The 16,276-nt window shown below is 36.2% G+C and overlaps 1 protein-coding gene across 3 annotated transcripts in view; it reads right to left on the bottom strand.

The window, feature by feature from the left end:
* Nucleotides 1–8,900: 8,900 nt before the first annotated feature.
* The window catches only part of ABCG2 (ATP binding cassette subfamily G member 2 (Junior blood group)), a 123,004-nt gene continuing 115,628 nt past the window's right edge, over nt 8,901–16,276 (bottom strand). For 2 of the 3 annotated variants that reach the window (XM_017545114.2, XM_017545115.2), the window contains exons 12-16: nt 16,128–16,252; nt 14,220–14,374; nt 12,295–12,384; nt 11,158–11,240; nt 9,074–9,286 (exon numbers count right to left, since the gene is read on the bottom strand). In XM_017545114.2, the coding sequence (XP_017400603.1) occupies nt 9,139–9,286; nt 11,158–11,240; nt 12,295–12,384; nt 14,220–14,374; nt 16,128–16,252 (601 nt within the window). In that variant the 3' untranslated portion in view covers nt 9,074–9,138. Of the gene's footprint in view, nt 9,287–11,157; nt 11,241–12,294; nt 12,385–14,219; nt 14,375–16,127; nt 16,253–16,276 lie in introns of all 3 variants that reach the window. The other variant, XM_017545111.2, reaches the window with a different exon arrangement.

The raw sequence follows: 16,276 nt of genomic DNA, 5'->3' as shown, positions 1-16,276 counted from the left end.
AATTCTGTATAGAAAAATATCTGGAAATGTAATAATTAGGTTAATCTGTATGAACAAATGGTCTTGACACATATTACCAAACAATTTTGCAGAATGTTTATACCAAGTTATATAATAACCAAATTTATATGAGTACCCATTTGTCCACCTGCAAACACAGAGAACTTTTTTGTAAAAAAGTGTTTATTTAAATTTAAACAGAAGAAAATTATGGACAGTAATGAAGAAATTATGAATCTCAAATGTTGCCTCACAAAAGGCAGGATTTCTTAGAGTTTCTTCTAACTTAAAAGGCAGTAACACCAACCTGGGCAACATAGCAAAAATCCCATCTCTACAAAAAATACAAGAATTAGCCGGGCATGGGCATGGTGGTGCTCACCACTGCACTCCAGCCTTGGCAACAGAGTGAGACTCTGTCTCAAAAAAAAAAAAAAAAAAAAAAAAAAAAAAAAAAAAAGCAATAAACAAAAACTTTAAGAGGTAGAGATTTTTTAGTGGATGTAAATTTAAGTTTCAAGACAGAACATGGCCAACATTTTTAGAAAAATCACAAACCACCACTGATCTCTTAAAGGAAAACACAACCTTTGATAGAGTAATATTTGTCAGCAAGTAAAAGTGGTATCAATCTTACGGTTCCTTAAGGGTTTGATTTTTTTTCCTATGGATCATCTGTTTTTTTTCTCTTACGAACTACTGGTTCTTTTATTGATTAAACGAAATATTTATCTGGCTCAAGTTGGTGTTTAGATTTTAAAAAGAAAGAAATAATACGATTGGGGAAAGGGTCAACCCAAAGATGTACTTAAAATGACCGGCCGGGTGCGGTTGCTCACGACTGTAATCCCAGCACCTCGGGAGGCCAAGGCGGGCAGATCACAAGGTCAAGAAATCAAGACCATCCTGACCGACATGGTGAAACCCCGTCTATATTAAAAAATAAAAAAAATAGCCGAGCGTGGTGGTGCGCACTTGCAGTCCCACCTACTCGGGAGGCTGAGGCGGAAGAATCACTTGAACTGGGAGGCGAAGGTTGCAGTGAGCCGAGATTGCACCACTGCACTCCAGCCTGATCTCAGAGCGAGACATCGTCTCAAAAAAAAAAACAAAAAGAAAAAAAAAGACCAACGGTTCCTTATCAGACCATGTAAGTGGTAAGAAGGAAAGGGAATGCCATTGAAATGGTAGTATTATTATAAGCCACTTGAGCTCTGCTGCATCCAGAGGGATGGAAAAATTGAATATGTAGCACCTTTCACCATGAACCTGTCAAATGGAGGAACCCATACTGGGAATATTTGGTCACCCAAGAAAATGGAAGGATCATAGTAAGAGCTATCTTGAAAATATAAGCTATTTTCTATTTATAAGTAATAGTTAAAATATATTAGTAGCTTGGGGAAAAAAATGGCTTTGAGAAATGCAATATTCATTAAACAATGGAGGCAGCTGTGCTCCCAGCAAATCCAAATCCCTATGAATTTCAACTCTAAAGAGATAAATGTACTGAATGGTCATAGGGTTAATGCTGTTAACACAAATTGTCTTGTTTATCCTGATCAGTGTATTAGTTTATCAAACAAATCTGAACATGAAGTTGAATGTGCAGTTGCAGGTTCAAAGTTATTCATTGTTGTCTATTTAATCTGAGTCCAGTCTTTGAACTTAAGAAAAAACAAACTAGAACACATGTTGAAGTTTTCTAATACCTTATTTATTTTATCCTAGTCTATTATTTAAATGAAGAATAGACATTTGTTTTTCATTTGATCAAAGCATAAGATTTTAAAAGTTTGAAAAGCATCTTCCAAGTTTCATGCTGAGCTCAAAATAAAAATGTTTTCATTTTCAGGCCATTATATGTTGTCTAGTTTATCTTGAAATCTCTTCCTTTGAATAAGACCAAGCAAAATCTGTTCAAAGTCTTTACGAACCAAGGCAGTTTCTTGGTCAATAATTCCTTTTTACCATTAAGATTGCTAATACCGTACATTCTGAGTGCCTCACAATTTGTTTTTGAAGCTCCCTTTATGTGTATTGTGCCATATGCTTCTCACATCAGCCCGAATAAATGCTTTAGGTTTTTTATCTTATCCACCTCTATCACATGCTCTCCTTCATCTCCAGACTACCCATGTCTGCCATCGCCCTCACAGAGACCCATTCTGATAATCTTGGGTATGCAGAAAAATAAATCCTGTTTGTGTGTTTAAATAAATAAATTTATACTATAGACCTTATTTTTTTTCTTACAATGCTATTTTTAAAGTGTATTTCTTCTGCAGTGTAGCTCGAGTAAGTTATCCTGTTGATTGTGTAGTATTTCTGGCATGCAGCCACATTTTACATAGTATCTGTCACTATAGCAGGTGGTTGGCCCTAATTCTATTTCAAAATCTTTGGGCCAGGCGTGGTGGCTCAAGCCTATAATCCCAGCACTTTGGGAGGCTGAGGTGGGTGGATCACTTGAATCCAGGAGTTTATGACCAGCCTGGCCAACATGGCAAAACCCCATCTCTACTAAAAATACATAAAACTAGCCAGGCATGGTGCTGCGTGCCTGCAGTCCCAACTGCTCAGGAAGCTGAGGCAGGAGAATTGCTTGAACCTGGGAGGCAGAGGTTGCAGTGAGCCGAGATTGTACCACTCCACTCCACTCCAGCCTGGGTATCAGAGTGAGACTCTGTCTCAAAAATTTGAAAAAAAAGAAAAAAAAAAAAAAAGAATCTTTGTAACTTCCCTTATTGACTTTTCATCAGTTTCTCAGTGGGTATGTAACAGGAGTTGGAGTGCTGAATCCCAGGCATATACTCTACCCAGAAACATCAGGTCTCCCTCCAGAATGACGGCACCAACCTGTAATTCCACGACATACATGAGAAAACTGGATTTAGCCATACTTTCACCAGCACTGGTACCATCTAGCTTCTCAATCTGTGCTAAATTAAATGTTTTAAAAGTGAGACTTCATTTTATTTTGCATCTCTTGGATTCCTAATAAAGTTGAACATCCATCCCCTCATCTAATCATGAGTTATTGGGGTTTCTCTCTTTGTAAATTACCTATCAAACCTTTAAAATCCTACAATTTGATCTAATGGGAAACAAATATGTTTTTGTTTATTGCCTATTTTTCTGCTGAGTCACTCTTTTTTATTGTTTGGTACAAGTTCCTTAAATGGTTTAAATATTAATCCCTTATCAGTTTGGACCCTGTTAATGGCTCTCATCCACCTGATAACTTTGTCAGTGTCTCCTTCCTTTTTACATAGAAAAATTCATCAATGTGTTTTGGAGGTCTTAAAGAGACCTTTATAAGGTCACAAAATTTTTATTTATTAAACATATGCCTTTACCTTTCACATTTAATATGTTTTAAATTTGTACAAAAGGTCTGCAAGTCTTTTTGTCCACATAATGAGCCAGTTTTATCAACACTCTATTAAATAAGTCATTTTTCCTTAGTAGCTCATGATGTCATCAATATATTTCAGATTCATGTATATATGTGCCTGTTTTTGAACTCTTTATCCTGCTTCACTGATCTATGATCGTTCCTGCAAATGATTTCTAAGACTATGTCTTTGTAGTATGTCTTCAGATGTGGTGAGGTGATGCCTCTCTGGGTTTATTTTTTGTTTTGCAAACTTGACTAAGCGATTTTTGTGAATCTTTTTTTTTCCATATAGATGTTAAAACAAGTTTGATGGTTCCTGAGAGGAAAAATAGGTAAAAGTCTCATTGAAATTTAGTTTGAATTGTGTTGAATAAATTGGTTTAAGGAGAATTAACATCTTTACAACATCAGAAACATGACAATGCGCCCTTTATTCAGATCTTCCTCCATCACATCCTGTGTCTTAAAATTCCTTAAAGATCTTATGCATCGTTTAATATGAATAGTCTTATTGCCACTATAGCTTTACTATTTTATGGTTTTATTGCTAAAAAAAAAAAAAAATTCCTGAACAGAATGAAAAAAAATCACAAGTTCTCCACAAGCCCTGAGGCCAGAACGTCTCATCTCAACTGATAACAGACTCTCTTACCCCTCTTACCACACAAACTGCTACCACACAGGGTTGAGTGTACGCAGGGCAACCTTGAAACTAATGCCAGATGTGAAAACACCCCTTTTTTGCCTTTTGTTGAAGCAGGGCAGAGAGGTAGGGGAGAGACTGAAGTATCAGGAAGCATTGTGTTTGCTCTATTAAGCAGAAACAGGATTTCAATATAATATCTTGAAAATTAAAATTACAACAAATTTCTTAGAACTTTGGTTTATCAGCATATGAATACGGTCTTACATGAAGCAGGAACAACGGTCTACAGGAGGCATCTCTGCCAACGATGGCCTCTGGGCCAGTTGTACAGCCCTCCAGCTAAGAAGAGTTATGACATTGCTAAAAAATGGTTTTTAAGTTTTTTATAAAGTTGTTTTTTTAAAAGAGGCAAATAGCAAAAAACAAACAAACCCCAAGAGAGAAAGTATCAGGCCCTTCTCAGAAAGTTTGTCAACCCCTGGTTTACAAGAATGATGAACTCCCTTCCGTCCTGCCTCCATCAACCAAAACAAAATCTTAAAAAAAAAAATCCGCAAGACCAACCAGAAGCACAAGTGGAAAGGTGAATTCTCTAACAAAAGACCACCCTCCCCTTCTTGATCTTAGCAACTTTGAGTCTGCATGACAGAAGATTCAAATTTTTGTAATAAATCAAAGTAATTAAATTATAGGGTTGCACTGAAAAATTTAGTGGACCTTGAAAAAGTTAACTTGGCTGGCTGCTCTTCTTGAAGTTAGTTGAAAAATAAACAATTTAATGTAAATAACCATGCATTCACAGAACTTTAAAGGTAGAAAAAACTCTCATTTTACAGATGCCTACAGGAATTTGGGGAATGAAAGGTTCTATGGAAACAAAAAACATGAAGTGTAAAAAAGAGTAATACTCTTAGAATTACTTAGTCGTTTGGATCTCCATGTGAGGTAGGGAGAGCAATATTCCCAGCATAAGCATATACATTATCAAACCAGGACACTCAAAATAATTAAAGAGATGGATATAACTATATAACTTTGAAAACATGTATTTCTTGACTGCATATTTGCTTTATTATATTGATAGACCTATAAGATAGATTTACTCAAATCGTATTTCAGAAATATCTTTCAGATTGCACCACAAGAAATTTGAATACCAGTCAAAAAAGTTTTAAAAATACTGCAATGACCTGAAGGTGTTGTCAAGCCAATGAACTTTTGTAATCCTACTGCGGCATCCAAAAGAAAAGTTCTTTAGATGTTGTATTTGACCGGAGCGTAGAAAGTTATCACAAGACAAAAGTATGCCAGATTGCAGGGTCATTTATTATGCCGGCGACCACAGAGGACTCACATCTCTCCAACCTGTGGTGGCAAAAGGAGGGTGCCACGATTTTTTATACCCGAAAAACCACCTTGGGAGTGGGGTGAGGGGCGGGGATGGGGATGGAAAGGCTTCAGACATTCCGAGGGCTAGTGGATTCTGTAAATTACCTCCTGGGCAGAGATGAGGGTGGGGGTCTCTGGGCATTCCAAGGGCTAGGGGACTTTTGTCATTCTGTTTGTTACTTCAGTGGTTTACAGAAGTCAAGATATACATTTGTTTATACATCGTCTGGGTGGTGATAGAAGTCACAGATTTTAGCAGTTACTGATAAGAAAAGGTAAGCAGCTTTACATAGTTTTGCGGAACAAACTAGCAGTTCTATTTACAGAGGCCAAGGACAGTAGTTATTGTGAGGAGAATGGGGCAGCCACTTCAACTTATTTAAAAAACAGTTTTGCATTTTATAAAACAGTTTTGCTCAGGTTCTGGCTCTAGGCCAGCACAATATCACATAGACAGTGCAGTCAGGCATCATAAAACATTATATATTGCCATTAAGGAATGCAAAACAGTATAGATAGCATACATTTATAGTATAATCAGTAAAAGAGCCACTTATATTCATTGAACTGAGATTTCTTTTATGTTAAACCACATTAATTTGTCTCCATTATAGATTAGTCTGACATCCAAGAAAATAAAATCAAAAGCATATATATATAACATAAAATAAGCTCATAACATAAAATTTACCATCTTAACCATTTTAAAATTAAGGAATATGTTTTAAAGTGTGGTTTACTAGCCAAGAGTAGTGGCTCACACCTGTAATCCCAGCACTTTGGGAGCCCAAGGCAGGCGGATCACAAGGTCAAGGGTTCGAGACCAGCTGACCAACATGGTGAAACTCTGTCTCTACTAAAAATACAAATATTAGCTGGGTGTGGTGGTGTACGCCTGTAATCCCAGCTACTCGGGAGGCTGAGGCAGGAGAATGGCTTGAACCCGGGAGGCAGAAGTTGTAGTCAGCCAAGATTGCACCATTGCACTCCAGCCTGGGTGACAGAGCAGGACCCCATCTCTCAAAAAAAAAAAAAAAAGTGTGGTTTATTGTCTTATAAAGTAGAAATTTACTTAAGGATATATAAGATATAAGTCATATATAGGATATATATAAAATATATGATATAAAAACATAAATAAGGTATATATAACATATGGATATCTATATCCTTAAGTAAATTTCTACTTTATAAGAAAATAAACTACACTTTAAAAAATGTTCCTTAATTTTAAAATGGTTAAGATGGTAAATTTTATGTTATGTAGTTCTTACCGCAACAAAAGTATACAAAGGCAATTTTAATATAAAAAGAGGATAAATAAAATAGGATATAATTAAATTCTCATTTAAAAAGTAGTTATTAATAATTTCGGGCTGTTTTGTTTCTTCTGAAGTATATTTTGCGTAAAAAGTAAAGATACATATTTCTCTCTGTGAAATGAGGGAAGGGTATACCTAGGGAACTATAAGGCATAGTTACGTGAAAAGTAGGAATTGTACCAAGAACAGGGAAACTGATTAATCTTTATGATGACATAACCAGGAAAAAAGATAATGCATTACAAGAAGATGTATTAATCGAATGTCATCCAAAAAGAAAAAAGTTCAAAGATAAAAGTATAATGCCATGTTCCCAAGTTGATGTGACAGAATGGCAGGGCACCCACTGACAAACTACATGAATTTCAAGATGACCAGTTTCAGGGTGTCTACACTCCAGTGATGCCCCAGATCATTCAATTCCTGTAAGTGTTGAAAATTAATTACTTTTTAAAAAGAGGGCTAGATGCAATGTGGTTTCCTGAATTGAATCCTAGAACAATGAAAGAATATTAGTGGAAAAGTGGTGAAATCTGAATATTGTGTACGGTTTAATTAACAGTGATTGTACCAATGTTAATTTCTTAGCTTTGACAAATACACCTTGCAATATAAAATGTTAACAGTAAGGGAAGCTGGGCAAAGGGTAGACAGGAACTTTCCTCACCACCTTTGCAAATTTTCTGTCAATCTAAAGTTATTTCCAAATTAAAAGTTTATTAAAAAGTGGGGAGAGAATTAAGTATCAACCTATGCACACAGAAACAGAACACTTGGCTGTAGTGATGTTCTGATAACAGCAACAGAGGTGAATACAGCAAGTGTCATTTCAAAAATAACCCAGGGAGAAGGAAGGAAGTAGTGACTGGGAGAGTGACTGAGTGGGCTTTTGTGTGCTACAATCTTCTATTTCTTGACTTGGATTGGTGGTTGCGCATATGAATTCATTTTAATTCACTGAACTGTACTTTTTGGTACATTACCCTTCAATTAAAAAAAAATTAAAACATGCCCCTATTATAGATGAAGTTTAGAATTAAGAGAAGATATAGAAATGAGGTATATACATAGGGAAGAAAAAAAACCTATGCAGGGACAGATGTAACAGTTATTAAATCCTGAGTAAAATTTTGGAAAGGATCTTGGAAATTACCAATTCCAGAAGTGGTCAGATTCTTTTACGAAAGTAGATCTGGAGATACTTACGCACTGCAAGTAGGCAGAGGCCAGACTTTAGTATTTTAGCAAAATTCATCGGATGATTCTGATGCACACCTGGATTACAAAACACTGAACTACCCCAAGAAGGTTATGTGACCTTTCAGAGCTAGAATGTTCCAGAAGTGGCACAAGAACTCTATTACCAGACTCCTGGCCTTCTACTCTACCTACAGTTCAAAACCCTCAGCCAGGATTCCTGAGATATTATACCACTAGAGAGAAATATCTGTAAGTTCTATTCATTTTAATACGTTTATCACAAAGATTTTTTTTTTCTATCACAGTGGCTTTTTTACCCTATAAGGAAGACTCTTTTTTTCCAACATATTTTTGATTTTACATTTCCAGGATAGCATTAATACATTTGTCATTTATTAAATAATGGCAAACCATAGCATCATAAAGTATTGAGACTGAAGGGCTCCTAACCTACCCATTCATTTTAAAGATGAAGAGACAAATGCCAGAGATAGTAGTAACTTGTCAGGAGTTTCCAGATTTCAATTCTCCTTTTTTTAGGTTAATAAGTTAGACTAGATATCTTCCCCATGGTTACTGTCTTGACGAGATGAACTAATATGCAATACATGGTATCTTACGTTCTTTCATGTATAATTCAGTTTGTTATGATTTCTATGAATGTTTCTGTTTGAAACAGTAATATTTATGTTATATATGTACGTATGTTATAAATACATATTCTGATAGAGGCATACAATATATAATAATCACATTAGGTTAAATGAGATATCCATCACCTCTAGAATTTATTTTTTTATTACAATCAATTCAATTCTACAGTCTTAGTTATTTTAAAATGTATAATTAAATTGTTATTGACTACAGGATCATTTTGGTTATAATTAAAATTATATAGAATATAAATGAAATTTACACATATCTGAGTCCTGAATACTTTTTTAAATTTCTTACATATTTTTCTTTGAATATGTGGTGAAAGAAAATTATGGATTGTGTTTGTTTGAGTATGAGTTTGTAAGTATTTTCAGAATAAAAAATAAATATTGAAACAAAAAAATTGTTGCTGAGCAACAGTGTGATGGCAAGGGAACAGAAGACAACAAAAAAACCTGATTGAACACTTAAATCAAGGTGCTTCTTTTATATGTGAGGATAAATCATAGTGAGTTAAGGGAAATTTAAGAATATTTTTTAAGAAATAACAATTTTACGTAGGCAATTGTGAGGAAAATAACAATCATACAAGCCAAGGCCACGTGATTCTTCCACAAGCCCCAGGGTGAGAGATCGATGCCCTGGTTTGTCAAATATTCTTCGCCAGTACATCTGAAATTCAACAGAAAAAGAATATAACTTCTAGCACCAGTCAGATTTTACTCAGTATATCCACTGTTCCTTAAAGGAGCCTAAAAGTTAACCATGCCTTTAATAATTATCCCTTCAGATGTCATAGCTAACAGTCATTGTGCGCTTACAATTTTGCCAAACACTAACAGGCAACATGAACTTAACTTAGTTAATTCCTAAAACGGTCCAATGTGACAGACGTTGTACACACTTAAAAGATGAGGGGTCTAAGGTTTAAGGAACTTGACCAGGTTTACAGAGTCATACTTTGAATCACCAAGTTTTTAGCCTACTCAAATTCACTGGTTTCCAAATCTGTAATGCTGCTCTCTCCAAAGGGTAGAAAGATTTATCAAATAATATTTCCCTTGTCCCTGATAGAGAAAACATCAGCTTAAACAGATGACACTTCTGACCCTCACTAAGATGATCAAAGCTCTTACAGTACTCCTTACCCTTACAAACAGCCATAAAAAACAACACAGGCTAAGAATTCCAAAACCAGGAAAAAAGGTATGCAAGGACTTCCTGCACAAGTCACGTTCTGTCAGTTCATACATCAACACTGTGATGAGCTACAAGATATTCCCAGCAGACTCCGCTATTAGGTTGAAGCCGTAAGTGGCAGCTAGAGTAGAGTAGAGCAGGGTGAACTCCTGTCTGCAGGTTAGGAAAGCACCTGGTACTAAAAATACCTTGGACAGCCACAATTACTGCTTGATACCATTTTTGTGCAACTCTTGGGAATTCAGCAATTCCAAAAACATACATAGCCTCTCTTTTACTATACAAGTAGCTTCTTCCTTTGTCTTTTGAGGATGAAGCCTCATCTTCCATTACCATGAAGCCCATGGTGGCTCCTACTTATCTGGTCCCACTTTTCTCATCTATTTCATCCTGACCACCCCAATCAAGCCAAAAGATAGGGGCAGAATAAAGAAAACCTCTCTGTATAGAGGATTTCCTATGAATAATTCAAAAGAATAATTTGTTCTATTGTTAAGAATTATTTAAATTCTACTTGAACGTTCGGGAGATTTAAGATAATATCATTCTCTTTTCTCTCATTAATTTATGTATCAAAATCAAACCATTAGCAATCACAGAAAAGGAAAGTGTTACTAAATTCTTAAAACAATATTATCTAGTGTTATTAGACTGTTTTAACGTTACGTAAAAACAGCGTTTCCTTCTCAACTTACTCAAGTGTTTCTTATTTTTTTAGGGGCTAAATCATTTGATAGGGAGTATTCCGAGTTAATTTAACAACAACAACAACAACAACAACACATGACTAAGCAGCCTTTGATTTCATGATGTCTTCAAAATGCATGAAACAGTGCCAGGATCTTGGCAGGGAAATGTTCACTTTCTTTGTGCTATTGCTGCCTATTTCATTCTTACCATTGTCCATGGGTTGGGCTTAGAGGTATCCATGAGTTCATGGACCCATAGATTTCATATAATCCGTACAGTGCAGGGACCGTAAGCCCTTGATAAAATATTGAAGCACCTCACTTCAATCTCAAATGCTCTGAAACCTAAGTACTCAAACCCATAATCGAAACATCTAAAGGGTCTTTTAAAAGACCCAAAACAAACAAGAAACAAACATAAGAAACGTTGCTGCATGTTAAAGACAAGTCTTAGACTGCAGCCGAATACTAAGGATTTGTGCCACATGTTCTTGTGCATTTGTGCACAACTCACTTTATGGATGAGAAAACGTAGGCTCGGAAAAGTTCAGCACCCCGGAAGGACTCACACAGATCTAAGCCCAGAACAGTGTGGCCTTTCTATATCACACCATAATAGTAAGCAAACCCATATGACACTGAACACAAACTTACATTGCATATTCACAAGTACTGTTCGATGTTGTGTTGAGTCCTGGGCAGAAGTTTTGTCCCAAAAATTCATTATGCTGTAAAGCCTATAACACAAGTGGGAGCCAGGCAAGGTAAACAGTTTTAAATGTCAAGAAGTTTCCAAAGAGTTATCACAATCATGCCCTCTGAGTTTAATCTTTATCGTTATTTCAAAAAACATATTCACAGTCTTTGTCTCACCAAAGCAACTAAAGTTATTTTCCCTGGCCATCAGGAAGCCTAGGGTTGGGATTTTGGCTTCCAATACAAAAGAAGTAAAGTATTTGGCCAAAGAGGGAGACCTCTAGCTATATTACACCATAGCTCCTTCCTTCTTCTCTCCCAATTTTATAACCCCATAAACACTCTAATTAAAATGATACCGTGTGTAGTGCTCCCCTCCCTGTGTCCATGTGTTCTCATTGTTCAACACCTGCCTATGAGTGAGAATAGCAAGGGGATAGATGCCAGATGTAGGTGATGGGGAGGAAGGCAGCAAATCACACTGCCACGTGTGTACCTATGCAACAATCTTGCATGTTCTTCACATGTACCCCAAAACCTAAAATGCAATAAAATAAACAAATGGGGGAAAAAAATGATACCGTGGTGCTCATTGAGTATTGTTAATTTACAGTAACAGCTTTTTGTTCTTATTGTTTTCATTAAAAACAGTTGTAATTCTTGGAAGCTAGAAGCTTGGTTAAACAGATAGTTTACTTTGGAGTTAATGAGCTTGCAAAAGCCAATACGACAATGCTTATTATATGGTCTTTGTTCTTCTAATTTTCCTTTCATTATAAACTTCTCCCATCCTCTCATTTATTTCCTTATTGAACTGAAATGCAAAAATATATTTTTCACCAAATAGCTTATCTTTCTCCTTTACTAGGAGGTATCTCCCTACTCTTCAGCCCTTTAAGGGATGACTGAGGAAAGTAGCAAATGACTCCCTGGCCTTGTGTTAACCAAGGCCAGCAAGAAATTCTCATTCCTTGCTTCTAAAAGGGAGTTTCTGGATGGGAGACTTTCATAGCTCATGGCCAAAAATGGGGAAGCTTTATTTCCATTGTTCCTAGCTTGGGAACGCAGTCACAAAGACAGACAAGGAAGACTTACTGTAAATCCATATCGAGGAATGCTGAAGTACTGAAGCCATGAGAGCCAAGATGCAATGGTTGTGAGATTTACCAACAAACCTGAAAAAATCTACAAAAAGCAAGTTCTATGAGTCAGGACTGCTTGAGTAATTTCATGCAGAATTATAGAGAATACTCTCTTCAAGTCCCTACCACTTTCTAAGTATTTCTTTTAAAACCAACTCTTTCTTGAAGTTCATTCCACTCACTTTAAACACTCACTAAAAATTATTCTCCTCTGTGTGTACACATCTCTATATAGCTAAGGTTGTTTATGGTTTTAAAGGAGGAACAAAATATCGAATATATATTATATATTCCATTTAATCGGAAGATCCTCAATTGTCAAGACGATGTACTCAACTTTCTTTGTAGCCATACACGATGGAAGGTCAAGAAGCACTGACTATTCTAATGACACAACCACTATGTGTGCTCACCAATACACCTGGCTTTGGAAAAATCTATACCAGGTCAGTCCTGAGCATCATATGCCCTCCGTACTTCAAACTATAACATTTGCTATTTACAAAGTTTTGCAGTCTATATCCACGTGACTTTTACAAGGATGTGAGGTTCAGAAAGCAGGCTTAAGATAACCCAAAGCCTAGAACTGATACAGAGCATAATGTGGCAAGAGGTAGAATACAAACAGGATCAATGCTATCATTTAAAGCTGCCAAACAGCAATAGCGCAATGGAGATGCCAGGAAGACCTGTTGCAAATTGACAAGAGAACTAATTGCAGCCACCTCAAGCATACTGGTATATGCGTAACAGTGATGATGTCACTAGGCTGACTATATATATTCAGACTTGACCTGACCCAGGGCTTAGTATATAACACATCTCTGAGTAAAATACGGTCTTATGACTATTTTTTAAACTTCTGTGTAGAAATCTTTAAACAATAAATCAAACAAACAGTTGTATTTGTTGGGTGATAGTATGGGAAAAATAAACAAGTCTTATCACTTCCTCATTAACGTTTACATTGGTAGTTTTCATATCCAGAAATGGAAGAATTAAACTCTGGCAAGAGTTCGTGCTAATTATTTTCATTTAAAGACATTTACACCTACTCTAGCAGATGGGACAAGTTTCTGTGTATTTGATGCTGAAGGGGAAAAAATGTAACTGGTTTCATTCACCTGTTGATTTACCTATGTGCAAAATTTAGGGGCATGTAAGATTAGGATTAAGTAACCATTAAAAAAAAAAGATAAGCAGAAACATATTGAATGTCAGGAACGAAACCCAGAAAGGAGGTACTTAGTAGTGTGGGAACTCTGGAATTTTTCAATATTTTTAAAACATTCCTTTTCCAAATACAAGAGAGAGCCAAGATACGCTACTCATACCATACACGGTTCTGATTCTTATAAGGCTTAATGTGTGCCTTGGAGAACAGTATTATAAACCCAACCAGACCATCTCTGCTGGTGGGTAAACAAGCTACCAGTTCAATGCTGTATGTGGAAACTTTAAAACAGAAATCAAAAATGTACAAAAATAATAAGCCAGCAGTTCTCTATCACCAGAATGAAAGTCAGGCAAGTAATCTGTCATTCTCATGGCAATCTGCCAGTCAAATGTTTTCTGGTTTTTGAAATTCCAATTTATTAAGGTTTCATAATATGTCACCAAGAAATACCTTTTAAAAGCTCATTAGTAACAACATATTAACTAAAATTATTGGAACTACATTAGAACAGTAACAAAAAAGGTTGGATAAGGGCAGAAGAAAGTTCAAATATTCTCTAACATAAACTATTTCAGTAGGTGGCCTTAAAGCAGAGTTCCATTTACAGAATCCTTAAAATAGGTTTTATATGACAAGTGAATGTGCAGGAGGAAATAAAGGAAAAAACAATTCCTTCTTAGAGAAACACGGTTCAGACTCACCATCATAAACACAAAACAGATGGTCATGAGAAGTGTTGCTATGGAAACCACACTCTGACCTGCTGCTATGGCCAGCGCCATGGAACTGGCCGAATAAGCCACCATCATAAGGGTAAATATCATGATGAAGAAGGCATCTGCCTTTGGTTTCAATCCTTAGAAAGAAAAGAAGAAGTTAACCCAACTTTCTAGGTCCCCGTATGTTTGGGATTGCTTATTGTGCAAATTTAACACTATAATATTTTGAGAAATTAATATTAGAATGAAAAAAAGTCATCCACTCTCTAACCACCCTGGGTCTCCAATGTTGTTTTCTTCTATGTAACTGCATAAAGTTCTCATAGTTTCCCTTTTTATACCAACTACATAAGCACTGGTGCTTATAACACCTATGTGCCATTAAGTATAATTATGAACAATTTCTGAGTTCCTGCGATGAAGAGCTACAGGCAGTACAACTGGCCAAAATTTAACTGCCTTCTCTTTTCACAGGAAACTCATCAATCTCACATTCATTTGCCCGTTCATCCACACAGTACTCATTGTGTGCTGTAACTGCGTGAGTCAAGAGACTAGGATGATCGGGATGGCATGACCTCGCCGTGGTTATAATATCTAGGGGAAGGAGAGGGAGCCTTCAAAACCCAGCCTCCCTAGACAGATCACCACATCACTCAGGATTGAAACAGGACTAAATTAAGTTTCATAAACTGCTTTCTGAATTGTAGTGAGCTAGTGCTACAGGTAATAAAATCTGAAGATTTGAAACAGCCACAAGAACACTTATCAGGAGTCTGGAGATCCAGGCCCTATCCCTGATTGTTTAGAACACACTTATTATTTGTCAAATGGAAGGTTTAAGTTCAATTGGTAGTTCTTATCTTGTAGTACTGTCAAAAATAGATTATTTCTGGGGGTTGTGTGTGCGTATGTGTATCAGTGAAATATATGGAAATCTGATGCAAGGAGCGTGGACTGAAGCCTGTGCATAGTGCACAAATGAATCTCATCTCTCAAACAAGTATTTTTATTAAATTAATAAGCCCCAAAAGTCACTGTCTTTCTCTCATTAAAGAGGCAGCGATGGGGAATATATATTAAATAAATTCATATATATATTTAATCACTCTATCTATCTCTAAGAGATTAAATATATATATTTAATCATTCTATACATCTCTAAGTATGTGTGTATGTGTATATATAATATGTAAATATAGATGGTATATATAAATATACATATATAGAGAGAGAGGGACAGAGACAGAGGGAGAGAGATAGAAAATGTAGATAGGCAATACATAACAGCTTCTCCATCATAGTCTCAAAGTTTTATAATTTCTTTCCATGTTTGTGTATAACATAAGTATCTCTCAGTATAGTTTTATAAGTAGTTTTAAAAGTTTAGGCTGGGCACATCAGCTCATTCCTGTAATCCCAGCACTTTGGGAGGCTGAGGTGGGAGGACTACTTGAGGCCGGGAGTATAAGACCAGCCTGGGCAACACAGTGAGACCCCATCTATACCAAAAACTCCATCTTTATGTGTGCCTGTAGTCCTAGCTACTCAGAGGCTGAGGTAGGAGGATCTCTGGAGCCCAGGTGGTTGAGGCTATAGTGAGACATGATCACCCTGCACTCCAGCCTGGGTGACAGAGCAAGACCCTGTCTCAAAAAAACAAAACAAAGCAAACTAACAAAAAAGTTCAATTGAGAAACAGTCTTGACAAAAATAGCTGAGAGCAAACAGCTATTTCAGAGAGGGCAAATAGACAGACAGATGCTTCCTTGTCTCATGGCCTGGCTTATAGTTTTGAAAACCAAAAACGTGCTTGCAAGGTGCAATTGACTTCACCTCATAGGCAAGATTAAAGACTAAAGACATGTCCTTTTTTGTCTTGTTACTTACCTAACATGAAGTACACTATACAGGTAAATATAATACTTGGTAACATCCTCATGGGTATTAAATCGGATAACAGTTTTCCAAAGAAATAAGATGACACTCTGTAGTATCCACTGATATATTCATGTCTATAGAACAAAAATACATATCAT

This window comes from Cebus imitator, unplaced genomic scaffold (genome assembly GCF_001604975.1).
Source record: "Cebus imitator isolate Cc_AM_T3 unplaced genomic scaffold, Cebus_imitator-1.0 Scaffold177, whole genome shotgun sequence".
Lineage (NCBI taxonomy): Eukaryota > Metazoa > Chordata > Mammalia > Primates > Cebidae > Cebus > Cebus imitator.
The sequence above is the reverse complement of the archived record's forward strand: the minus strand, read 5'-3'. Positions and strand labels throughout refer to the sequence as shown.